Consider the following 27385-nt stretch of genomic DNA (forward strand, 5'->3'; position numbering starts at 1 on the left):
TTATTTAAATATTCATTTTATTTCGGTCTATAAGTATTGCTATTTGTTTGAGTTGCTCACATAAATCCATTCCATCCAAAAAGGAAATGTGAAGTGCTTCTAGCACTGAAAGCACAGTTGTCATGGCCTACCCAAAGATCTTCCACCAGAGTGTACAGGAAATCTAAATGAAGTTAAACCACAACTGGATGTTCTTCTTCTCTGGACCTTAAGAGATTTTCAAAATCAGTTGAGTTTTTAAAAATCCACCAAGTGTCAACCACGGCAGGGAAGACCACTAAGCTGATTTCTGATAACTAATTTATGTCGTCCCTGATCATAATTTATCCTAAATGATTACTGGCATTTGGAAGACGCTGGGGTAGGGAAACTTCATATGTAAAACAAGCACCACTCACACAGGAACAATGGGCATCCCCAGAGCAGTCGTGTGCTACAAACTTCTTCCCTCACCGTCGTACCCAGGCCCGAGCTGAGAGGATAACGTTAACTCACTGAAGGTGCTCACAACAGGAGACTAGTGGAGGGCATGTTGTGAGGTACTAATTTATGAGGTACAGTCTAACTACTAAAAATTATGATGAAAGCTTGAGTACTTGAACCTATTTGTATTGCCTTAATTCCTTAAAAGTTATTTTACATGTCTAGCCTGTCTTCTTTCTCACAGGATAGTTGGGAGGATTAAGAGTGAGGTAAAATATGCGACATACATACCCGGGAAATAATACTCCCATCCTCCTCCCTATCCCAAAATAAAGAGGTTAATCCTTGAACTTTGAAAGTACTTTATAAATAAGAGAAATTAGTTTCTCTGCCAGCATCCTTGTCAGCATGATTCTGAACTGCTCCCAAGAGTGCCTTCTCTTCGTAAACACTTCATACTATTTGAAGTACACATAGAGTTTCGTTTTTGTTCAGTGCTCTTTACTTTCCATTGTGAAAAGTTATTTCTGAGGAACTAAAACCCCAGAAGGTAGCCATAACAAAAATATGTTAAATGGTTTTTTTTAAATGATGATTCAAAGGCAGACTTGTAGAGAAGTCATAGTTAGGAGAGAGATGGCAAATGCAGCCTCTAAAGGGAACTGTTCTAATTATTACCTAAAAAAGTAATGTTATACAACTACATTCAAGGACACAAGACAAAGCACTACTTTAAAATTAGAATGACTGAATAGATAGATTAAAAACACAGCTGAAATAGGAAGGGAAATGGACTTAAGAATAATTTGAATTGGTACAGACATCAGTCCTAGATGCTTCTGTTATCTGAACATCTCAAATCACATTGTTTCACTTTTTTACCTCCCACAGTGTCCTCACTAAAATTTCAAAGCATTATTCTCACAGAACTAAATAATAGTTATCATTTTGTTAGGATTCAAAATTTCAATCCAGTAGCCATCAGGATCTTGAATAAATGCCAGGCCTTTCATTTTACCTGTAAAATGAAATGATTTTATTAAAAACTTTTTAAAAAACCTGAAAAATATTAAATATATGTTTTACTACTTCAAATTTTAATTTGCATTTCAATAAAGTATATTGTTTATAGTTTAACTGCAAAAAAATTCTGTTGGCAGTGTTGCCCAAATGCATGTTTTTCAGCTTGACTAATCATCTGACTTGCGGTCAAGATGGATGCATAAGTGAGCATGCTTCGCCTCCTCGCACAACTACAGCAAAAATTACAACTAGACTACAAAACAAGTATCACCCACATCTGTCAGAAAATCAAGTTGTATGGAAGTCCGACAACCAAGAATTTAAAGACATCACATTCATCTAGATGGGTAGGAGAGGTGAAGAAGCAGAGACGCACAGAGAGGTGATAGAATGGGTAGTCCCACATCCAAGTGTGGTTGATAAAAATAGGGAGGGATACCTTGGAAGTGAGGGACTCCAGTCAGAGATCAGACTACCCAGCCCAGGGTTCCAGTACCAGAAAGATAAATCCCATTAACTTCTGACTGTAAAAACCAGTAAGGGTTGGGGCAGCAGAAACTGCAGGATTCTCAGAGGACTCCTCTTAAAGGCGCCGCAAAGTTCTCAGGACTTAGGCATACCCACTTACTCTGGGATTCAGCACCAGGGCAACAGCTGGAAGGGCACAACTGGCATACGAGGAGAAAGTGAAGTGATTGGCAATAGGGCGAGCGCTAAGAGACAGTGTCTTCCTGGGAAAATCTCCAGAGGCCAGGCAGCAGCACTGTCACCTCTCCAAGCACCCCCAACCCACAGGCAGTGAAACTGGTTGCCCCGCCCTGACAGTTACCTAAGGTTCCACCTCACACAATTTACAGGTGCACTTTTCTACAATAGGCCACACTACTAAGACGGAGTCAAAGCAGCTCTATGTAATACATAGAAACAAACACAGGGAGGCTGCCATAATGGGGAGACAAAGAAATATGGCCCAAATGAAAGAACAGAACAAAACTCCAGAAAAAAGAACTAAATAAAACGGAGATAAGCAATCTATCGAATACAGAGTTCAAAATACTGGTTATCCGGATGCTCAAGGAACTCACTGGGTACTTCAACAGCATAAAAAAGATCCAGGCAGAAATGAAGGTTACACTAAGTGAAGTAAAGAAAAATTTACAGGGAGCCAACAGTGGATGGGATGAAGCCAAGAAATCAAATCAGTAATTGGGAATAAAAGGAAGAAAAAAGCATTCGATTAGAATAGCTAGAAGAAAAAAGAATTTAAAAAATGAGGATAGACTAAGAAGGCTCTGGGACATCTCCAGAGATACCAACATCTGAATCATAGGGTTGCCAGAAGGGGAAAAGGAAAAGCAAGAAATTGAAAACTTACTTGGAAAAATAATGAAGGAAAACTTCCCTAATTTGGTGAAGGAAATAGACATATAAATCCAAGAAGCACAGAGTCTCAAACAAGTTGGACCCAAAGAGGACCACACCAAGACACATCATAAGTAAAATACCAAAGGTTAAACATAAAGAAAGAATCTTAAAAACAGCAAGAGGAAAGCAGATAGTTACCTACAACGGCATTCCCATAAGACTGACAGCTGATTTCTCAAAAGAAAATTTGCAGGCTAGAAGTATTCAAAGTGATGAAAAACAAGTAGCTACAGCCAAGATTATCTGTCCAGCAAGGCTATCATTTAGAATGGAAAGGCAGATAAAGCACTTCCCAGGCAAGGTAAAACTAAAGGAATTCATCATCACTAAGCCATTATTATACAAAATGTGAAAGGGAACTATATAAGAAAAAGAAGATCAAAACTATGAACGTTAAAAAGGCAATGTACTTACAACAGTCAACAAATGAATCTAAAACAAAACAAAAAAAACCCTAAGCAAATAAACAGAACAGGAACAAAATCATAGATATGGAGATCATTTGGAGGGTTATCAGCTGGGCGGAGGAAGTGGAGAATGAGGAAAAAGGTGCAGGGATTAAGAAGTATAAATTGGGCCTTGGCTGGTGTGGCTCAGTGGATTGAGTGCTGACCTGTGAACCACAGGGTCGCTGGTTCAATTCCCAGTCAGGGCACATGCCTGGGTTGCATGCCAATTTCCCAGTTGGGGGTGCGAGAGAGGCAACCATACATTGATGTTTCTCTCCCTTTCTTTCTCCCTCCCTTCCCCTCTCTCTAAAAATAAATTAATCACATCTCTCTAAAAATATTAAAAAAATTAAAAAAGTACAAATTGGTATGTACAAAACAGAATATAAGACAAGGGGATATTAAGAACAGTACAGGAAATGGAGTAGCCAAAGAACTTATATGCATGACCCACGGACATGAACTAAATAAAGGGAAGGAGCTGCTGGAGGGAATGGGGGTACTGGGTTGAGGGGGCAAAGGGGGAAAAACTGGGACAACTGTAACAGCATAATCAATAAGATATATTTAAAAAATAATTTGTCTTCTACACATAGCTGGAAACCCAACTCTAATGAAATGTGACCTCAGAAATTCATCATGGGACCAAGATGCTGACTTCGTTGAGTCCTATCTCTGGTTCCTTTCCCCAGGATCTACCTCAGAGGAACACCAATGACAAGTGGGAAAAGCAAATAAGAACCCTTTGGATGATGGTTAGGGAGAGGAATTGTGTGGATAGGGTGGGGTGTTTTAACCACATCTGTGTGCAAAGGGGTTCTTTAGGCCTGGATCAGAAGGCAGTTCATCATGGCTGGTGGAGAATAAAGAGACGGAGTTTTGTTAGGTTGGCTCTTGCTTCTCCCAGTACCATGGGCATCAGCATGCATCCCCACACCATAGGGGGGTGGGCTGTGGGTTCCTGCTACTGGTTCAGATGTCTTAGGAGTAAGAAAGAGCACTACAGAAGCCTGTGGGGAACTGAGAAAAACATGTGGGAACCAACTGATCTCCAGCCTCCACTTTCTACACAACCAGTGTTGGGGGATAATAATCTCAAGAATGCCTCTTACTAATGCTGCTAATACTTTGTCCCTGAGGGACGAAGCAGGAAGATCTAACTTCAAGACTTGTTATGCAGAATGTGAAGTGTTTAATTCTCATTTTCAGGTGCCTACAGATCTCTACCCAGCCATCTTCCCGAGATCACTGGGTTGTTAAGGACTGAATCTAGTCTTCCCCTCATTTGCACTGTCTGATGGACTGGAATAGCTAATAGCTGCAGTACAAAAATACCCTCTGAGACCAAAATAACAAGAACTTGAGGAACAAAATCATGAAACAAACAATGGATTATAGATTCAAACAGATGAACAAATATTAGACTGATGAACCAAGAACTATTAAAACATGTACAAGTGATGAGGAATATGAAATATAACCAATATGAAACAAGAAGAAGAAAAGTTAAAGGAACCAAGCAAAACTTAGGAATCAAAATTAAAATAGCTGAAATAACACAGTAGACGAGAACACAAAAGATGACTATCAGAACAGATACACTTGAGGAAAAGTCAACTAACTGGTATGCCAGTGTGAGGAAATCTCCTAGAAAGAAGGCAAGGACAAAGAAATAAGTTTTGAAAGCTTCTAGAACAAAACAGAAGACAATATACAAAGAACACAAATCAGCAGATTTTTCAACAGGAACACTGGATGAAAAACTAAGACAATGGAGTTCTATTTCCAAGACTGAAGAAAAATAAACCTAAAATTTATACTTAACAAAACTGCCATTCATGTATAAAGGCATGGTTCTCAGGCATACAAAGCCTCAAAAGTTTGTCTCATAAACTCTTTGAAAACAATTTAGGTTGAGATACTTAATAAAGGGACAGAAAAGTAAAAATGCTATAAAAGATGTATGAAGAAAAGGTGATCAAATACCTTGATATACAGCATAGGTAAAAGTAGGTTTACGATTGTGAGTTTGTGAAACAATTTACTCTTATATTATTAATTACTGTATTTTTTATCTGTATTACAACTGTAAACCTACTTTTGCCCACCCTTGTATTTATTATCTTTTTTAAAAAATCAGTAATGTTCAGTTTGGGCAATAGTAACATGATGGAGTCAAAGGCAGCTAGTTCTTTTCCTACTGGGAGGATATCTGTATGTCAAATCTTTTAATTGAAAAAAAGGAAAGAAGGATTCAAATGAAACAGTGAAATGTATCAAATGAAAAACAAATAATAAATTATGATGGCAGAAACAGACGTACATGTAAATTAAAAAATCCAATATACACCATTTCAAGAGACATATAAAACATAACAACATGCAAAGGTCATAAAAGATGAAAAAGAAACACCAGGCAATTATTAACTGAAGAGATTTGGTATAGTTATAGCAGTATCAGACAAAATAGACTTTAAGGAACTTATTTTGAGGGGGCTAGATAACACCTGAGATAGTGAAAGTTGGTGACTAATGAGAAAATGAGGTAGGGTCGAGCAGGGGGTGGGGGGAGCTAAGTCTTTGCTGGCTCCCCCATATCCTGCGTCAAGTTCTTTGTGAAGCCACCCTACTTGCTGTCTTCCATTTCCCTAAAATAAGCAGGTATTCTTCCAATAAATTCCCTTCTTTCCTTAAGCTAGTTGAAGTAGATGTCTTCAAAGTTACTTCCAACCAAAAGGGTTTTACTACAATAGTCCCCTCTCTGTGGGTGCTTAGTAAATGTTCTGTAACTAAACAGAGGCCTGAAGAAAACAAGTAGCAGACTCACCGTCATCAGGTTTCTTCACAAATTTGACTCCCAGTTCTTCAAATCTTTTACAAGCACCATGTACATCAGGAACAGCAATTCCAATGTGACCTTAGGCGACCACCCCCAAAACAAGGCAGAGAAGGAAGGAATCATTACAACAGGGTAGCTAAGTGTCACAAGAGGCTTCCAAAACTAGCATATTTCAAAATAAAAGGCATCCCAAACTAGACTGAATCAAGTAGTTTCAAAAACTAAAATATACAGGGTGGGGCAAATGTAGGTTTACAGTTGTTTATATGGAAAATAATACAATAATTAATAAAGAATAAAACAAGAATAAACCCTGTGTTTTGTGTACTCACAACTGTAAACCTACTCTTGTCCCACCCTGTATTAAAGAACAAGAATCTAAGTCTAACTGGCTGGGTATAATAAATTAATTAGTTGTTCTGAATTATAAATTATTTGAAATAAGCCCAATATTGGCTCATATGTAGTTCAATCTATTAAGAATAACCTACCTCAAAAAAGAGTAATCATTTACTCATACTTTAAACCTTTTAAGTGTAAGGTTGATATTGACCGTATAGCAACCAATTTAAGCCTGTAGTCTTGTTATCTTGACTGAGAGGTTTTAGTTCAAGGCAGAAGTGTATGCTAGCAAAGATCAAGATTATTACTAACCATAGCTTTTGTATTTTTAATTACAAAGCCTACTGGAAATACAACACATAGACTGACAAGTAAAATCACTGTGAGAGAGTAGATGGAAAATTTAGGTGGAGACTAGGAGATTAAACAACTCAATAAAATTATTTGTGCAAATAAAAATAACCATAAATTAATTACACTTAATGTTTTAGATTTGTTACAATCATAAATAGGTACACAATGCAAAAAGTACATAAGTCCATATGTACTACATACAAATAGGGAAACATACCAAATCCTCGAGGGTCTGAATTGCCACTGTGGTAACTCTGTGTCTCATCATCTTCAGTGCCCCAATTGCTATAAAAGGAGGGAAGATAATTACAAGTGACCTATAGAATATATACTCTGAAAAGAAAGTTGCAATATGATCTTTAAAATCTTTATATGTATATGGAGTCTGTCCAGAAAAAGTCCCACCATTGTTAACATAATGAGAACAGTTTGCTCGACATTGATGTAACCTGGCAGCCAAGGAGAGTGGACTGGAATGGGCATGTGTGAACAATGACAACTTCACTGTACTAGTCAGTGGGGGTGGTAGATGCTGTTGAGTGAGCGTGTGTACTGTGTGGCTGTTGCATTCAAAATGATTGAGTGAGCAGAGCAATGCATCTGCATCAAATTTTGTGTTAAGCTTGAACATTCCTCTATGGAAACTATTTAGATGATTCAGAAGGCTGCACCTATGGACAACTTGTGTTCGGCAGTGTTGTCACTACAACACGCCCACTCATGCATCACATCTTGTGCAGAGTGTTTTGGCAAAACATCAAATCCCCCAGGTGACTCAGACCCCCTACGGCTCAGATTTGGAACCCTGTGAATTCTGGCTTTTCCCAAAACTAAAATCACCTTCGAAAGGGAAGAGATTTCATATCATCGATGAGATTCAGGAAAATATGACCAGGCAGCTGATGGAGATTGCAAAAACTGTGAGAGGTCCCCATGTGCCTACTTTGAAGGGACTGAAGTGTCACTGTCCTATGTACAATGTTTCTTGTATCTTGTACCTTCTTCAGTAAATGCCTCCATTTTTCATATTACATGGCTGGATACTTTATGGACTGACCTCGTATATATACTATATATATATACACACATACACACATATATGTATATACTTATATGTACTATGTGTATGTATATACATGCTACTTTATATATTTGGTCTAATTTCTGCTATCGTAAATATTAAGTTTTCAGCTATAGAAAGGGCAAATGGGCAAAGTATGATTTTAGCTAGACTAAAGAGACTAAAACAGTCATCTGGATAACAATAAAAGCAAAGATCATTTATTATGCTGAGTACATTATATTTCATTAAACCATCACAACAGGTCCATGGGCTATATTTGAGTATCTCCATTTCATAAATTAGACTCTCACTTATGGAAGTGCTATAACTTGTTCAGAGTCACAGAGCTGTTGTGAGAGTCAAGACTCATGTCTAGGTCTGTCTGAATCCAGAGCTGTTTTGAATCCGGTGATACACAAAATCACACACCCTGAAACAAATGTTGTTTATTGGTTGTTAAAGAGTGCACGAAAACAACATAATGAATAAAAAGAAGGGGAATACCTATTTCAACGTTTTATAAAGACCGAGTTATAGTACCTAAACATCTGTTAGCTATATTTTGGTGAATATCTTGCCATTTCAGTCTTAGATTATCTAATAAGCAAATGATCTCACTTTTCCTGCCTATGCCACAAGAATAATACAAGGACCAAAAGCTCCATGAAAAACACCCAAACGTATCGTTATAAATGCAAAGTGATTAGATAGACCAGGTTTGAATTAAGCTGGTAAGGGAAAAAAGTATATATATAAAAAAAAGATAAGCTTTAAAAAAATGTAGACTATATAAAAAGATAAAAACTCATACTCACTGTGTCAGTTCAAGTGTAGCTTTTCTGGAAAATACCCATGCTACTTTTTCGTCTTTATCTTTTGGGATGTCATTTTTATCCTCATAAGCCAAGAAATAAAGTGAAAACTTCATAGTGGGAAAATCTATTTTTTGGAGTAGCCTGAAATCAAATAACAAGCTTTAATTAATTACAACAGGGAAGACTGAATCATACTAAAATTAACATAACAATATTAAAGTTCTACTAAGAATAGGACCTATGTGTAGTAAGGCCATTTTAATAGGAAAAGCAGGGAAAACCAATGAAAAAGAGCTCATTAAAAAAAAAAAACTGCCCTGGATGGTGTGGCTCTGTGGATTGCATGCTGGCCTGCAGACCAAAGGCTTGTCAGTCTGATTCCCAGTCAGGGCACATGCCTGGATTGCAGGCTAGGTCCCCAGTTGGGGATGTGAGAGAGGCAACTAATGGATGTTTCTCTCTCTCTCTTTCTCCTCTCTTTAAAAATAAATAAGTAAAATCTTAAAACAATACACAAAAAACTATTCACTTATAATATCAGTGAAATAAAAATAATTTTTTAAAAGCAAACTTGTAATTCTCCACATACCATCAGTTCTTCAACTATGATGAAACTTAGCTGGAATTATGGTACTTGTTTATAAATGGCAAAAAGATATCTTCAAAAGAAAATCTTACTTTTAGTGAAAAATATAATGCATTACTTTATCATCCTTTCAGATATATAACATTCAGTTAAATAAAACAAATGCATCAAAAGTATATGATTATCTAACTACTAACCTGGACATGAAACTAATACAAAATAATATAAATATAAACTGTAACTGAATATTAAAATTTGAATTAAAAAGAGTAAATAAATAAATAAACGTACTGAGTCCATACTAAGCTGTAACTCCTAGGAAAAAAGTTGAGGATATGTGGTAAGAGAGAAAGAAGGACAGATTACTATCATAGAAAATGTTAATGTCAGTAATAAAGTGGTTAATAGTATCAAATACCGCAGAAAGGTCAAACAGGACGGAAACTTAGAACAGGTCACCAGATATGGAAAGGTCCTGTGAGGGCAGTTTCAGCAGCACAGGGCAGCAGAACCTGGACTGCCCTGCACTGGGAGAGAATGGGAGGTGAGCAAGTCAAACGGTGAGTGTGGCCTACCTTCATAGACGGTGGGTGGTGGTGGGAAGCGGGAGAGCATAGGGCAAGAACTATCCTAGAATAGAGAAGGCTTAAGCATTTTTGTAGGTTGAGGGGAAGGAGCCAGTGGAAAGGAGAGACTGATATGAGAGAAAGAGTGAGTTACTAATCCTGAGGTTTTAAAAAAGGTAATTGAAGTTATAGCCTATAAAGTGAGAGTGTAACATTATTTTGCAAAGATTAGTTTAGAATGAGGACGCATATGTTACAATTTTCTTTAGATTACTGAGGATTAAATGTTCCAAGTTAACCTCATTCTTAATCAATAAGAGGGAATAACTGAAGCATAACAAATTAAGTTTCTAGAATTCTGTTCCAAATCTTTTACTTATCACTGCTATATAATATGCCTTGGAATATTATAAGTTAATATGCATTAACTTATCACAAATAAGATTTGGTCTATCTAATCTGTTTATAATAAAGTGTCAAAACACCTCAAATACTCCAATCATGAAAAACTACCTCTGTACCTAAGCGGACTGCACAAGCCTTGCAGACCAATCACATGGGAAATGCAGCACATAACCCTGTGGAAACTTGCTTTTCTTAGCTGAGCATATCTTTCAGTATAATGTCAAGCTCTCTACTTGGCAGCTCTTTAAAATCAAGGTCAACATTGGAGTCAATCAGAACTGGCTTCAAATTTGGGGCCAGTAACTTAATGTCTTCAAGCTTTGCTTTCTTCCTTATAGGCCTATGCCGAAGATGGAATGAAATAATATGTAAAATGTCTGTAAATGGCAAGTGTGCAATTAGTTTGCTTTCATTTTGTCCTTCAAATATGCCATAAATATATGCAAAATACTTCTTCTGAAAAAAATTACAAGGAATTGTTCACAGGAGTTATCTTTGGGAAGAACTGGGAGAGGGAGATCATTACTGTTCATTTATATTTTTCTGAATTGGTTGGATTTTCTAAACATAGGCATATACTTTATATTATCAAAAACAAACAAAAACCTCAAATCATGAAAAATAAACAAATATACTTTAAGAATTACAAGGTCTGTGGATATTACTTGTTCAGCAAAAAATGGGAAAACACACACACACACAAATCCTATAAAAATGGAACAGATGGCCAGTTTTAGGTAAACTCATTCATTACTAAGTGATATGTCTTTATATATATAAATAGATAGATAGATAGATAGATAGATAGATATACCTTTCCTGAAGTAAACAAGAGGCTAAAAGTGGCTGTAACATCAAAAGGGTCTAGATATACTAAAGATTTAACTGGGAGTTAGTGAAAATACAGGTATTGGTGTAGCTGTCCAGCTGGGAAAGAGGGGAGGAACCTGGCTAGCAAGCCTCATCCCAGACTTTTGTGATGTATGAAGCAAACTTTAACCCACTTTAAAAAATAGATCTGAAACATTCACTGCATTTGCAAAGCTATGTATTTAAACATTAGAGGCACCAATAAAGATTTTACTTACGTCATTCCAAGAACTCTAGTATAAAAATCCAAAGACTTCTTAGGATCCTTAATTCGCAGCATCGTCTGCTGCAACAGAAAATCCTAAGGAGAAACAGTATATATTAAACACCTTTAAGCTTTATCACCTGTTACCAACATTAATTATGCTAACTGTAACAAGATGTAAACAATAAAACAAAGAAGAAAACAACTTTATCTCCTCTGCCTACCATGGAAATCACCTGGAAACAGTCTCCATACCTACTACCTACAATTTGGGCTCTCTGCCCAAAAGTATATTCTGGTCACAAGGGTGGGGCCGGTCCAAAGTGCCAGGGACTCTACACTCCAGGAATGACCCTCAATCAATAACGGATTAAAAAAACCTGGCTTTCTTGTCCCTTAGTGGGGCAATTCGGAGGCATGTTCCACCCAGTCACTCAGAGGTTTCCCAGCAAGACTGAAGCCCCAAATGCCCTCACTCTTACACACTTTTTCTGTTCCCCACTCCCCAGAGATTTCTTTCTCTGCCTCCCAAAGAAACTAATGAGAACCAAACCCTTATCTCCAGTTGGCTTTCAGGTGACCCAAACCAAGACTGTGTTATAAACAAAGAGTCCAATCACTGTAAAATTTGTTGAATAGATGCATAAATGCCCTCACAGAACTATTTATTGGTAATCATAGCAAGGAGTTACAAGTCCTAAACTCCTAATTAACTAAAAGGGTAAAAAGTTATTGTCTCTAACATCGTTGTGATACTGTCCAATTTAAAAATTAAGAAACAAAAGACTTGATATGACTGATAGAAGGGCAGAGAATATAATAATAACTCATGGAGTTAAAATTATTAGCATTAATAATTTGCCTAGGGGGTTTATCTTCATTAGGCACATTACTATGAGGTATCAGTACCTATAGGTATTCGTCGTCGTCGTCGTCGTCGGCAGCCGTCCGTCTCGAGAGACGATGGTGTAGCTTCTTAAGAGTCCATCTGCACCGCCGAGAATGGCTGTGCAGTCCGACTCGGGAGTGACATGGTAGTATCTGTCTCCTCCCGTGTTGAATCGACATCTTGCGATGACGCTGAAGCTACAGAGCCTGGGCAGGGTAATATGGAGGGTCTGCTGTTGCCCATGCAGCAGACCCCCCCTCTCTTCGCAGCTGAAGGGTCCAAGGGAAAGACGGAGTCAATACAGCTTGGCTTCAGGTGCGCCGCAGGAGTTGCCGGTGTTGACTACAACGTCAAACCGCCTTAGGGACTCCGGCTCCGGATTTTCTGTCGGGGTTTACTCCCTTAGCCTTTCCCCTGAAGAGGTATGCCGCAAGGCAGCGGAGGTTTTTTGGAGTCAGAGTTTTCCTTCTCTGATGTACCCTGACTGGAAGATCGAACCAGAGACACTTAGCTCGCAGGCCGACGCTCAATCCACTGAGCTAAACCAGCCCTATAGGTATTAATATCCTCATTTACTAGATGAGAAACATGCTCAGAGTGATTAAATTAATTGCCTCAACTTTCTGATTCTAAGTTCAGGTCTTCTACTGTAAGTATCTTCCAGACCATGAGTCTGTTAACTAGTATGTGCTTCCTAACAAATTTTATTCTTGTTATACCCAAGGAGTTGACAAGATGGGCCTGAAAATTCTGAACTCCCCTTTCACAGCCACACCGATACCTCTCCCCTATAACTCACATCATATAAAATACAAATATATTTGATTCACTCAGCACCACTAGGAAATTATTATTTTCTATTTTGCTAAAGTTTTAAGTAACCAAAATGTACTCTTATTTTAAGCATTACAATTCTCATTTAAAACAAAAACAAAACTAGACTAAAAACTATCTTCATAAGTTGATCTTAATGAATATAATAACTTAATTCTTCATTCACTGCTTATAATCACATACAAGGCTGCTGCATGTCTATAATATTTGGATTGCTTGCTTTCTCAATCAGGGGCTACACTCCTAAAGTCTCGGTTTCAGCAAACAGCTAAAAGAGAGGCAAGCAGCTCCTGATATCCAGGCCCTAGCCTGGCACTCACAATTAGGTCTTGATTGCTCCCGCTGAACACAACTGCAAACACACCTACAAAGTTGCTCTGCAACTGCAATGAAGTAAGACCAAAACAGCAGGAGAACCAATTTTACTTCCTACTCTTGTTCCAGCCGATTAAAACAATGCACTGTGAAGTTCACAGTGTGAACACTACAAAAATAGCAAATATTCTTCTCTCCCGGCTGGTAGGAGTGACTGCTGCTTCTCTATCAATTACAATGTTTGCTTGCGGAGGCTGGCTGGCTCCAGGTCAAAACAGAGGTCCAGCCACAGGCAATTACAAAGGCTGGACCTGGCAGGCCTCCTGGAGGACAGCTGCCCACCTCACACCAAACACCGTGCGTAGCCAATGCAATGCGGTGTCCGGAGGGCGCTGCAAGCAAGGACTAAATTCTAAAGTTGTTCCTGGTTATTCATCAAACACTAATCCCTGCTGTGATGAACTTTGCAGATGGAATGAAGGTTACTCATCAATTTACTTTAAGATAAGATTATCCGGGATTACCCAGGTGGGTTCAATGTAATCTCGTGAGATGTTAAAAGCAGAAAAACACGGAAGAGACAGAGATGGCAAAGGTGGAAGCACAGAGGTGTGGCAGAAGAAGTCATATTTCAAGAGTGAGAAGATTCAATGTGCCATTGCTGTCTCAGAGATGTAGGAGCACATATGCAAGGAGTTAAGGATGGACCGCAGCTGACAGCCAGCAAAGAAACTGGGACCTCAGTCCTACAACTTAAAGGAATTGAGTTCAGCCAATGACCTGAGAGTCCGGAAGGATTTTACCCCTGAGCCCCCAGTAAGGTAGGTAGCCCTGTCAATACCTTGATTTTAGCTCAGTGGGACCACATGAAACTTCTAACTTATAGAACGGCGATAGTAAACCTGTGTTGTTTTATGCCATTTACTGGCAATAGCAAACTAACACATCTCAATATAAGTCCATAACTTGTTGATCTATTATACAGTTTTCTCAATGATTGGATGCAGGCCATATCCCCAAAGACCTCCTCTACGGCGAGCTAGCAGAAGGCAAGAGGATGACAGGGCGTCCAAAACTGCGGTTCAAAGACATCTGCAAAAAGGACATGACACAATGCTCCATCAATCTCAACACATGGGAAGTTCAAGCAGACGACCGCCTAGCCTGGAGGCTCGCGGTCAGGCAAGGTACGTCACGTGCAGAGGCTGCGCGCAACGAGGAGGCGGTCCAGAAAAGATCGAGGCGGAAGCAGCGTCAACAGCAGCAACAACAGCCATCTGCCTTCACCTGTAACAAGTGTGCCAGGGATTGTCACTCCCGAATCGGACTGCACAGCCATTCTCGGCGGTGCAGATAGTCTCTCAGGAAGCTACGCCATCGTCTTTCTAGACGGACGGCTGCCGACGACGAGCTCAGTGGGACCACATGAAACTTCTAACTTATAGAACGGCGATAGTAAACCTGTGTTGTTTTATGCCATTTACTGGCAATAGCAAACTAACACATCTCAATATAAGTCCATAACTTGTTGATCTATTATACAGTTTTCTCAATGATTATAACTATTTGAAATGTTAGTTACTACTGCATATAGAAAACCTCAGCTATCTACTTATCTGCCTTAAAAATGTAGAGAATTTAATCTTATTTTGACAATTCTAGGACATTTCTATAAACATCAGTTATTGTCTTACAATGTAATACAGGACACACTACTGGCACAATCAGTACTGCTTGTCCCTATATTGAGAAGGTCACCAATTCCTGTTTCTATTTTACTTTTTAAGTGAGATTTTAGTCCCTTCCCTCACCATTAGGCTATCAGCTGTCAATTCTATCAGCAAAAGTCTTTCTTGGGCACACAGAGCCTACAGCTAACTTCCCTAAATTCTCTGACTCAGCACTCGTCACCACCTGCCTGCCAATGCCCTGACTGCAGCTGCTGTACCTCCCACCAGACTAACTGGTATTCCTCTCTCACCTTGCCCCCTGCAATCTGTTCTCAAAGGGGTCCTTTCCGCCACATGCCAGCCACAGGGCCGTTGCGCTGTCAGTTCCTCTGCTGACATGCTTTCCCCAGGGCCACTTCTCATCTCTAACTCTGCTCCAAGTTCATCCTCTCAAAGAGGCCTTCCCTGACCACTTTATTTAAAACTGTAACTCACTACTACAATCCCTTTACCCTACCCCATTTTTTTCATTTTCTTTTTCCATATTTATTTTTTGTTTTTCCTTTCCCATTAGAATATAAGTGCCATAAGGGTGGGGATGTTTGTTTGTTGACTGATGTACCTCAGAACAGAACCTGGCACAGAGTAAGTACCCATAAATATTTGTTGAACGAGTAAATAAACTTTCACTAGACTTTTCTTTCCAATCAAGCTGCATCCAACATTACTGGTTTCTTCTTTAAAAAAAAAAAAAAAAGGTCAATAATCTAAAAACTACCTTTGGAATCTGTTCTGTAATGACCCAGTTTACCATTCTACCGCTAACACCTTGGTCACATTCATATTTTCTCTCTTCAACATCTTTGTAGTACCAACATTAGTATCGCCAGAGTGCAGATGACTATTATTACGTCTATTCGGGCCATAAAGGCTGCACGCAGATCCATGTATCTTAGGCACAGATTTTTTTCCCTATAGATGCTGTGTCAAGTACTATAAAATAAGTTCAACAACCCTGCCTATCCTATCCCTATCCTGCTATCTTCCTGGAAAGCAATTTGGATCTTAAGAATGTTTAAAAGTTCATATTCCTGACCAAGATGCCCCCCTCCTAAAAATATCTAAGGAAATAATTAGAAAACTCTAACAAAGATTTATGTACAAAGACATCCATTGCAACACTTACAGAGTAACTATGTGCCAGACACTGCTCTAAGTGATTTACGGAAATTAATTCATGTAACTTCACAACCCTATGAGATACATATTACTACCATCTCCACTTTACTGCTGGGAGAGTAAGTGGCAGAGAAAAGATTCCAGCCCAAGCAGTTTGATTACAAAGTTTTTCCTCCCAAACACTTTGGCTAAACTGTCTCTAACAACAAATGATGTTAGATAAATTATGACATAGATATAATTCTGTAACTCTCGGTACTTCTGGTAAACACTTGAACGATCTTGTCAAAAAGTTCCATTTTTAAAAAGTTCCTTAAAATTACTGTTTATTGCTATGGTTCTAAAATATTATTTAAAATAAATATATCTTATGTTTTAAAAAGACATGTTCATGTCTTATCAAACAATTCTTTTTTGTCTGCTTTATATATATATACTTTAAAAATCTTTTAAATTAGTTGATATTCAATATTATTTTAATTTCATGTGTACAGCATAGTGGTTAGACATTTATGTAACTTATGAAGTGATCCTCCTGGTAAGTTCTGTATCCACCTGACACCATACATAGTCATTACATTATTATTAACTATATTCCCTGTGCTTCATCAGGAAATTTTTAACTTTGCTTTCCATTATTATATTCTAAATTAGGAACAATAAAAGTAAAATGTCCTTTATGCCTAAACTATCCTTCTGGGATGAATACTATGTAACAAAGATTTGTTCCTTTGCCTTATCATAAGAAAGAATAATAAAAATAATCCTGTTCTGGGGGGCATTCTCCATATTTAATTAACTCAAGCTAGTGTGTAAAAACTTTAAAGGTACAATCAAGAATGCTTCTAAAATAAGTGGAAGCATATACCGTGTTCATGGATAGGAAGAATTAACATCATTAAAATATCCATGCTACCCAAAGCATTCTATCGAATCAATGCAATTCTATCAAGATTCCAATGACGTACTTCACAGAGCTAGAACAAATATTTTAAAAATTTATATGGAACCACAAAAGGTGACAGCAAAGGTGGTCCTGAGGAAGAAGAGCGAAGTTAGAGGATTCATGCTATCTAATATCAAACTATAAGGCCAGAGTAATCAAAACAGCATGGTACGGGCAGAAAAACAGACACATAGATTAACAGAACAGAATGGAAAGCCCAGAAATAAACCCACAACTTTATAGTCAATCTTCAACAGAGGAAGCAAGCACATACAATGGGCTGAAGATAAATGGTGTTGGGAAAATTAGATATGTGCAGAAAAATGAAACTAGACCACCTTCTTACACCACACATGAATAAATTCAATAAAGACAAATATTAGACCCAAAACCATAAAAACCCTAGAAGAAAATATAAGCAGTAAAATCTTGGGACATTGCTCATAGCAATATTTTATCTGATATATCTCCCCAGGCAAGGGAAACAAAAATAAATAAATAAGTGGGACTATATCAAACTAGATGCTCTTATCAAATTGAAGTTCCCCTCCATTCCTATTTTTTTCTAAAATAATCATGAATGCAATTGAATTTTGTTAAATGCCTTTTCTACATCAATTGATATGATCATGTTTCTTCTTTAGCCTCCTAATGTGGTGAATTACTTTAACTGATTTTTGAATAAAGAAGTAGCCTCATATACCTGGAATAAACTTCACTTGGTCATAGTGTGTAATTTTTTTATATATTGCTGAATTATATTTGCTAATACTTTGTCAAAGACTATTATATTTGTGAGGAATATTGGTCTGTAGTTTTCTCGTTTTGTATTGTCTTCATCTGGTTTCAGTATCTTGGTAGCTTTGTAAAATGAATTGGGAAGTGTTCCCTTCTCTTCAATTTTATTGAAGGGACTGTGTGTAACTGATGTTAATTCTTCTTTAATGTTTGGAAGAATACTTCAGTGAAATCATCTGGGCCTGGAGATATTTTTTCTGGAAGATTATTAATTAAGAATGTGATTTCCTTGTTATAGCTATTCAAAGTTACAACATTTTTGGGTAAGTTACAACAGTTTTGTTTTTCAAGGAATTGTTCCACTTCATGTAAGTTGTCTAATTAATGTACATAGAGTTGTTTTTAGCATTCCCTTGTTGCAGCAACTTTCAACCTTTTTCATCTGATGGCCCACATAAACTAACTACTAAAATTCCGTGGCACACCAGAAAATGGTTTTTGCCAATCTGACACACACACAAAAAGGTTTAATTTTGGTTTATTCACACCAGACAGCCATTGTTTGTTGGCTCTCATCATTTTATTTGACAACCTAAAGGAAAAAGGTCAGTGCCCCTGACTAGATAATCAGGTACTGCATGTTCTAAAAATTTTTGTGGGACACCAGTTGAAAATCGCTGCCTTATTGTCTGATGTCTGCAGAGTCCGTAGTGGCAGTCCCTATTTCATTCCTGATGTTGGTAATTTGTGTCTTCTTTTTTTGGCAGTCTTGCTATACGTAGTTTGTCAATTCTATTGGTTGTTTTCTAAAAACCAGCTATGTTTAATTGATTTTCTCCTTGTTTTTACTTTCATTGATTTCTATTCTTTATTATTTCCTTCCTCCTGCTTTTTAGGAGTTATTTTGCTTGTCTTTTTCTAGGTTCTTGAGGATGAAACTTAAATTACTTATTTGAAAATTTTCCTCTTTTCTAATGCATGTATTTAGTGCTATATATTCCCCCCTTAGCACTGTTAGCTGAGATTCCTCTTTCATTTTCATTCAATGTATTTAAAAAATTTTTCCCTTGAGAATTGTCTCGACCCATGGATTATATAGAAATGTATCATTTAGTTTCCAAGTGTTTCAAGATTTCCCTGTTATGTTTCTGATACTAATTTCTATCTGGATTCTATTGTAGTCAAACAACACACTCTCTATGATACCAATTATTTTCCATTTATTGAAGTTGGTTTTAGGGCCCATGACATGGTATATCTTGGAATTTTTTCTGAGGAAAAAAATGTATTGATTTTATTGGGTGGAGTGTTCTATAAATGTTGATTAGATCTTATTCACTGATTAGATCTTAGTTGGTGAAGGTGTTGTTGAATCTATCTACCTGCTAATTTTCTGTCTAGTTCTATTAATTGTTGAAAGAGTATTGAAGTCTTCAGTTATAACTGAGGATCTATTTCTCCTTTCCACTTATATATCAGTTCTTCACATATTTTTGCAGTTCTGCTGTTTGGCGCACACACATTTAGGATTGCTGTCTTCTAGGTCAATTGACCCTTTTTATCATTATATAATGTACTTGTCTATGATCATTTTCTTTGCAACCCTGGCTGGTTTGGCTCAGTGGATTGAGCGTCGGCCTGCGAGCTAAGTGTCGCTGGTTCGATCTTCCAGTCAGGGCACATCAGAGAAGGAAAACTCTGATTCCAAAAAACCTCCGCTGCCTTGCGGCATACCTCTTCATGGGAAAGGCTAAGGGAGTAAACCCCGACAGAAAATCCGGAGCCGAAGTCCCTAAGGCGGTTTGACGTTGTAGTCAACACCGGCAACTCCTGCGGCGCACCTGAAGCCAAGCTGTATTGACTCCGTCTTTCCCTTGGACCCTTCAGCTGCGAAGAGAGGGGGGGTCTGCTGCATGGGCAACAGCAGACCCTCCATATCACCCTGCCCAGGCTCTGTAGCTTCAGCTTCACTGGAGAGGACACTCCAGCGACATCGCAAGATGTCGATTCAACACGGGAGGAGACAGATACCGTGTCACTCCCGAGTCGGACTGCACAGCCATTCTCGGCGGTGCAGATAGACTCTTAAGAAGCTACACCATCGTCTCTCGAGGCTCTGTAGCTTCAGCTTCACTGGAGAGGACACTCCAGCGTCATCGCAAGATGTCGATTCAACACGGGAGGAGACAGATACCGTGTCACTCCCGAGTCGGACTGCACAACCATTCTCGGCAGTGCAGATAGACTCTTAAGAAGCTACACCATCGTCTCTCGAGACGGACGGCTGCCGACGATGACGATTTTCTTTGCTCTGCAGTCTACTTTATTTGATATTAACATAGGCACTCCTAATTTCTTTTGATTAATATTTAATATATATTTTTTGTCCTTTAACTTTCTTCTATCATTATGTTTGATGTGAGTTTCATGTAGTTAGCATATAGTTGGGACATTTAAAATTTTTCTTTCAGTTTAATTGATGTAATTGACATATAGTACCTTTAAGTTTAATGTGTACAACATAATGACTTGACTTACATGTGCTGCAAAATGATCACCATAGTAAATTCCATCTCCTCATATATGGGTGAGCTGGAGGATGTTTTTAAATCTATTCCACCAATCACTGTCTTAATAATTAGGGTTTAAGCCAGCCATTTTATTTTTGTTCTGTTTTCTGTTTGTTCTTTCTTTTCCTTTGCCCTCCTGTGGATCACTGAACTTTTTTTTATAATTCACTTTGATTTCTCTAAAGTGTTTTTTAAATTAACTTTTTTTTTTTTTATTCCAGAGAGAGAAAAAGGGAGAGAAAGAGCGAGAGGCATCAATGTGAGAGAAACATCGGCTGGTTGCCTCCCACATGCATCCTGACTGGGATGAACCTACAACCCAGGGATCTGTCCTGACCAAAACCAAATCTGAGACCCTCTGATTTGTGGGATGCTGCTGCAACTGAGCCACACCAGCCAGAGCTACAATGTTTTCACATGTATTTTTTTGTATAGCTGTTTTAGTGGTTGCTCTAGTTGTTCCGTTATATACAGGAGTGGGCAAAAGTAGGTTTACAGTTGTGAGTACAAGAGTTTATTTTTGTAGTATGTATTTATTATTGTACTATTATTATTAATAATCTACTTTTGCCCACCCCTGTATAAGTACCTTATCACAGTCGTTCTGTGTCATCATTTATCAGTTTAAGTGAAGTACAGAAACCTTACCTCTCTTTACATCCCTTTACTCTCTCCCATTTATAATTGTCTTAAAATATTTCCACAGCTGGGTTGGGGTGAAATTTCAGGTTTCCCATGTTTCTCCACTGATACAGCCTGGGGGACGGCAGGAGCTTGTTACTTCCTGCAGAGATGAACGTTCTGGCTCCCTGCTCAGCCTTCTCTGATACCACCTAGGAGGGGGAGGTTGGGCGCCTCAGTACCGCCTGTTGGGTAGAAGACCAGGCTCCCCTCTCAGCCTTTGCTGGCATAGGTGGGGCTGCAGCCACAGTTTTTTCTGTGGTGTCTGGTTGTAGCAGAGCAATTACTATCTAAAAGTTTCTGTCTTGTCAGGAAACACTGCCTATTTCCTGGTCCTGTGGCTAGAGAGGCTTTCGTTGGGCTTTTTTTGTATGCACGCATTGGCATTTCCAGGTTGCTAGCTTCTTTGGCTCCAAGTCTGGGCTATATGAGGAAAAAGAAAACAGAGGAAACTCACTACCACGTTGTTTTTAGGTCTCGAGGTCCCTAGCCAGTCTGCCTTCTTCTCTTCACCTTTCAGTGTTACTCTGAAAGTTTGTTTTAAATATAACGCCCAGAGTTTTAGCTATACCTGTCATGAAGCATAGGGAAATGTATGTGTACTCCATTCCTAAAAGTCTCCAAATAAATTTCATAAAATTGCCCCCAACAATGGGACATGTTTGGTCACTATATGTCTGTTTTCAGGATATATCAAAACTTGTCAACAAGCCAGAACAATGGCAAAAAAAATTGCTTGACTTTGTGTTCTCAGATTCTCTTTCTAGTGATGCAGACACTCATTTCTCTAGAACTGTTACTAAGGAGCTTTGTAAGATAGTGTATCTTATTTAAAATCAAAATCTCCAGTGCCTCTATTCTCTTCAGTCTTCAGAAAAGAGAACTTTCAAACAAATTTAGCACTAGCCAAATTTTCAGAAAATTTTAAATTTCTGGCCTCAAGTGATGCCAACTCCCTTTGGAGCCTATATCAACACTCTCTCCCTATCAATTTGCAAAGGTGTTGCATCACCCCCAGTAGGAAATCTTAAGGCTCAACTAAATATTCAGACTCACAGGACAGCCACAGGCAGAAAGGGTATCAGTCAGGAAAACAGCTTGCCAACAGAGCAGTGTTAGGTGTTCCTCTTCAGCAGGAGTCCTTAAAGGAGCTGGACAGCTCAGGTGCCGGGAGAAGATCCACACTTCCACACCAGGGGAGCCAATATTTCTAGTGGCAGCTTCACAGGCATTGCTTTCAGAATCTCCACAAAAGACAGTTGTAAGAGTCACTGCATTTAGGGAAGCCCGAAGCTATGGCTTCCTATTTGGTGTTTATATGTCGCCCTCTCCAGAAGTAATTTGCCAATTGAGTTATTTTTACCATAAAGAATGTCCCCAAGGAACAAACATCATTTTTAAGTGGTTCCTGCGAGACAAGTTAAACCAAAGGTCATATTCTCATCAAAGGGGAAAGGGTTTAACTCTTTAACCCTAGTGTCATATCTCCTATAAAACAAAAAGTGATAAAGTTCTGTTTTTTTCTGACTTTTAAAATCAAAATTGCCTTCAGTGAAAGATCCTTTTGGAAATAAAAGTGTATCTGAGGGGAACAATATTATTTCACTGCTACGTGGCAGCTGGGGCACACGGTTGATGCATACCATGGTACAATATATTTTTTTCTTTACTACCTTCCTCCTTCTAATGTCATTCCCCTGCTTCGACTTGTCAGAATGTGCAAATGTTCTGGAAAACAATTAAGCCACTCCCTTTACATTCAGTCTATCTTATCTAAATTGGTTTCCTGTGGTACTTTCCTTCCCACTCTATAACTCAACAGCCAACAACATACTTCCAGTATACTTTCCTTTTAGATAAGGGAGACAGAAATAGCTAGAAGAATCAAAGGAGATTTTTTTTAATGTAAAAATTACCTGTGATATTAGTAAACACACCTGCCAGACTACCCTTACAACAGATATGAAAAACAGGAAAATCCTAGAACTCTCAGTTATCATGAGACTTTTCAAGTCTCATGCACAGGGAGAAAAAAAAAACCAAACCAAAAAACCACACAAGTGTGAGAGAAATAACTCTTCACAGGCAATAAGGTTCAAATGCTTACTCTACCATTGTTACCTTGAGTAAATCATTACTTTTCTTAAACCTCAGTTTTCATGTCTTTAGAAGGGGGATAATTATAGTTCTCAGCTTCTAGGGTTCAGGTGAAAAGCAAATGGGATAATGCATGAAAGTATTTAGCACAGTTTCTGGCCCAGAGCAATCTACTTTGCTTATTAGGGTTCTTGCTGTTATTATTATAAAATGCAGGTAGAGTTTTCACTACCAGCTATTGCTTTTGATTTCCATATTGCATGCCCCAGGCCACACCTCTAACATCAGCTCTGCACTGTTGTCTCCATCAGCCTAGTTATCAATTCCACCTGGGTCAAAATATTAAATTCATCACCACCAAAATAAACACTCCTTCCTGTATTTCCATCAGGGAATGCTTCTAGAATCCCTCGTTAGCCAAAGTCAGATACCTGGAGTCTTCCTAGATTTCTCCCTCTCTACTCCTACAGAATCCAATCCAGATGTCCAACAAGCTGACTGCTTACATCCCTCTGGAATCTTCCTCCTTTCCTTTCTAATGATCATTACTTTGAGCATGTCTTCATTACTTCCTGCCTGGGTGATTTCAATCACCTCCCTGGTCTCTCTGCTTCCTGCAGGCTTACCATGCAGTCCAGAATGATCTTCCTATAATACAACCAGAATGATCTTTGTACAATGAAAACCCTGTTGGGTCATTTACGGATTAAAAATCCAATCCTTCAGTGGTGCCTCACAGCTTTTAAACTAAATCTCAACAGCAAGTATATATGCTTGATGCATGCTTTTCTAACTTCATTTTTACTCCCCTAAACTGATAACCTCAAACACTTTTTATTTCATATCCTTATCAGTTCAAAAAAAGCATGCGCCCCAATAAATATATATTTAATTATGTACAAGTACAAATGTATTAATAAAATACATATATTATATAACATATTTACCGAATAAAAATCTTTACAAGGTGAGAAAAGCACGTGAACATACTGGGAGTGCTCATAATTTCTTTGAGCGTCCCAATGACTGTCTTGTGCACCTTCCCCTCAACCCGCACTGCCTGTAACTCAGTCTCATTGTGTTACCTAGAGGTCCCTGCATCAGTTCTCTGATGTTATTGTGCTTTTATATATACTATGACTCTCTCTGCTTAGAACAGTCATTCGTCCATCTGGCTATGTCCTTCCTTCCGCCTTTCCAAATTCCCTCTTCCCTTTGCCTCTGTACCCAACTCAACCTGCCTTCCTCCTTTGTATTTGGTAAACCCTGAAAGTTTTCCCCAACTCCATTATCTATCACTCCAAATTATTGTACTAAAGGACACTAATGGAAATAGTTGAAAGAATGAATGTCAGATTACCACTTGGAAAAAGAAGCATTTGGTCTTATGAAGAAAGTAAGCCAGGCTAGGAAGACTGCTCAGTATGTGGTGCGCCTGTACAGGCTTCAATCTGCCTTTATGACAGAGACGCAATGATCAGCAAGCAAGTTGACTTTCCACCACTGCTGCTCTCTCCTTTTCAAAAGAGACCCTTCTCACTTATCTCACTTCCTGGAAGAGCCTTTTAGGTGTCCTTATCAGGCTTGGATCCCTCCAATCTACTAAACAGATGCTTCAAAATCCTGAATGGTTCATCCCTACCCTTATAAAATCCAACTTCCTTAGATGAGACATTCAAAGCTTTCTCCATGATCTGGATTTGACCTACCATTCTAGGCTCCCCTACCACTCACTGCTCCACTGCTTAGATGACCCACATTTCAACCAAAAACACACAACTCACCTCTCCAGAACATGCACCACTTTTTTGCTCAGAAGTTTCCTCCACCCAGAATGCCCTCCCACGTAATTCTGTCTCCCAGTGGTATTGGAACTCCACCCATCTTTCAAGGAATGGGCCCAATCCCACCTTCTGCTTAAGCAGTCCCTGATCTCTACAGTTGAAATATAACTTTAAATTGTATCACCTTTCACAGTTTAGAGAACACCAATGCACTTTATCATCCTAGCAGCTCTCTTTATGCTACTTTTACAAACTCAGCCCAAATACCATGCTAAAATCATTGCAGCCAATAACAGAACCAGGGATTCAAATGCAGGTTTTCAGACTCCAACTACCCTGTGCACACCATACCACAGATGCTACCTTCAAAAATTTCTACCTCCTGGGCTCCCAGGGTGCTTTCTAATTTCAGTAGCACATTACTCCCAGTTCCATTTAATGTTAAGAGTTGGTATATGTTTGGTGGAGGACCTCATCTTGTTCATCCCATTATCCCTAAACGTTCTTTACATATAGCAGGTGATCAGCGATCAGGCTGAATTTAATTCACTTAGGTCTTTTACTTTCCTTCAAATTCCAAAATTAGTGCTGAAATCAGTATCCCCGAAGCCAAAGAGAGTAGAGGTTAGGAGTGTCGGGTCCTCCTTGGGCAAGTTACTCAACACTTATGTGCCAGAGTCTTATTTGTAAAATGGAGATAATTATGCCTTTCTCATAGGGTTTTTGTGAGGATAAAATTAAGTAATGTACTTAAGACAACCACCCAGGGCCTGGCACACTTAATATATACAAGCTGCTAGTACATAGTCTATTTTATGTCCCCCAAAGGCCCAAAATTACTGATCTCAAAAAATAACTACTTCATATCACCTTACATTTGTCAAAATTTATCCAAAAAATAAATACTTCAAATCACCAAGAGAAATTTAGATAAGTATAAATTAAGAACGCCAAGGTGTGTACTGAATAAATTTTATAAAGATCTCTCTGAAATCTTTTTTTAGTAGCCCAGTACATGAAATTCTCAGGTATCTGGGAAATTAATGTACACTAAATTACTCTATATTATGTGAAATAACTAGGTATTACTTAATATTAGAGGGTATAGAAGTGAAAAGAGTGTGAGATTATATGTGTGTGTGTGTGTGTGTATATATATGCATACACATAAATATATTTCTTCCACCTTAGTTGTGCAGTGATTAAGGTTTGCCTATGCTAAGTACCAAATGTTAGTCAGAAGCTTTAGCAATGAGAGGTGTGTGACTCTTCACCCTGAAGGCAAAGGGCAAGCAGGGACCAACGTCATGCATCACTCTTATATGGCTGCATAAAGCACATTCATTCTTCGAGGAATTTAGAAATTTCCCAGCCCATTGAATTTAAAAAATACAAAAAGGCGTTTACTGACACTGATGAGTACACAGGAATATAAACCAGCCAGCTGCTGTGCCTAATCTTGACAACGCAGGGATGCACCACACCTCAGTGAGGTAGTTAAAGTGACTCTGACTTAGCACAGACATGTTAAGCAAGCTGGAGGTGTGAAAACCTTCATATGCAACAGGCATTCCTCTACAGGGTCTCAGCTGCAATGAGAAGATCGGTGAAGAAATTTCTAACATTCCTTTCGAATCTAAGCTCCAGGATTCTGGCATCTCTGCTAGGGGCCACCACGCACAGGGAGGGCAGAAGTGTGGCCGTGAGCAGAGGTAAGAGCCAAGGAAAAGCGAAATTCTGGGCGCGGTTAAACCTGAAGCGATCCAATTAGTTGTAGGAGTTAAGCCTGGAGCCAGGGCAGTTACGGAAAAATGATGCAGGCTGGGAGAGGCCGGCACGGAGAGACCTTCGAACCCCGGTTGGGAGTCCTGGGACTGCTCTTCTTATCCGCCATGGTTATTGACCCAGGGGAACACGCACGCTCACCGACAAGGGATCTGACCCTGAGTTACTTGTGGCTTCCAGTTACCATCCCAAAATCAAAAAGTTACTGCAAGTTGGGTTGCAGGCCTTGAAACAACCTCAAGACACGGATCCTCTCACAGATTCCCCATTAGACACAATGAGCCCTCTTCCCAGCCCACTCCGGCCGGAGGTCGAATGAGGTTCGAATCCAGTCCGAGCCAGGCCCGGCTGAGCCTGGGGATCTGCTCCCTTTTTTGGACCCCAACTGAGCCGCGCCGGTACCCCGACTCGGGAGAAATAGGTTCTGTGCCCACCTTCGTGCTGGGATCCGGGTCCGAGCAGCAACCGAGGGCAGCCTGGTCGGTAAGGCCGCCAGTCGCGGGCAGCGGCTCTGCCATGGCTGCACTGCTGT

General features: G+C 39.0%; 1 protein-coding gene across 1 annotated transcript; it reads right to left on the minus strand.

The window, feature by feature from the left end:
• Positions 1-27385, minus strand: GLO1 (glyoxalase I). The gene is made up of 6 exons (XM_090282340.1): positions 27288-27385; positions 11379-11461; positions 8734-8874; positions 7073-7140; positions 6148-6237; positions 1-1441 (listed from the first exon to the last, which is right to left on the minus strand). Exons 1-6 carry the CDS (start codon positions 27369-27371, stop codon positions 1353-1355), a joined length of 555 nt encoding a protein of 184 aa, XP_090138466.1. The 5' UTR covers positions 27372-27385; the 3' UTR covers positions 1-1352.

The sequence above is a fragment of the Furipterus horrens genome, unplaced genomic scaffold (genome assembly GCF_987537825.1).
Source record: "Furipterus horrens unplaced genomic scaffold, mFurHor1.1.pri manual_scaffold_6, whole genome shotgun sequence".
NCBI classification, from domain to species: domain Eukaryota; kingdom Metazoa; phylum Chordata; class Mammalia; order Chiroptera; family Furipteridae; genus Furipterus; species Furipterus horrens.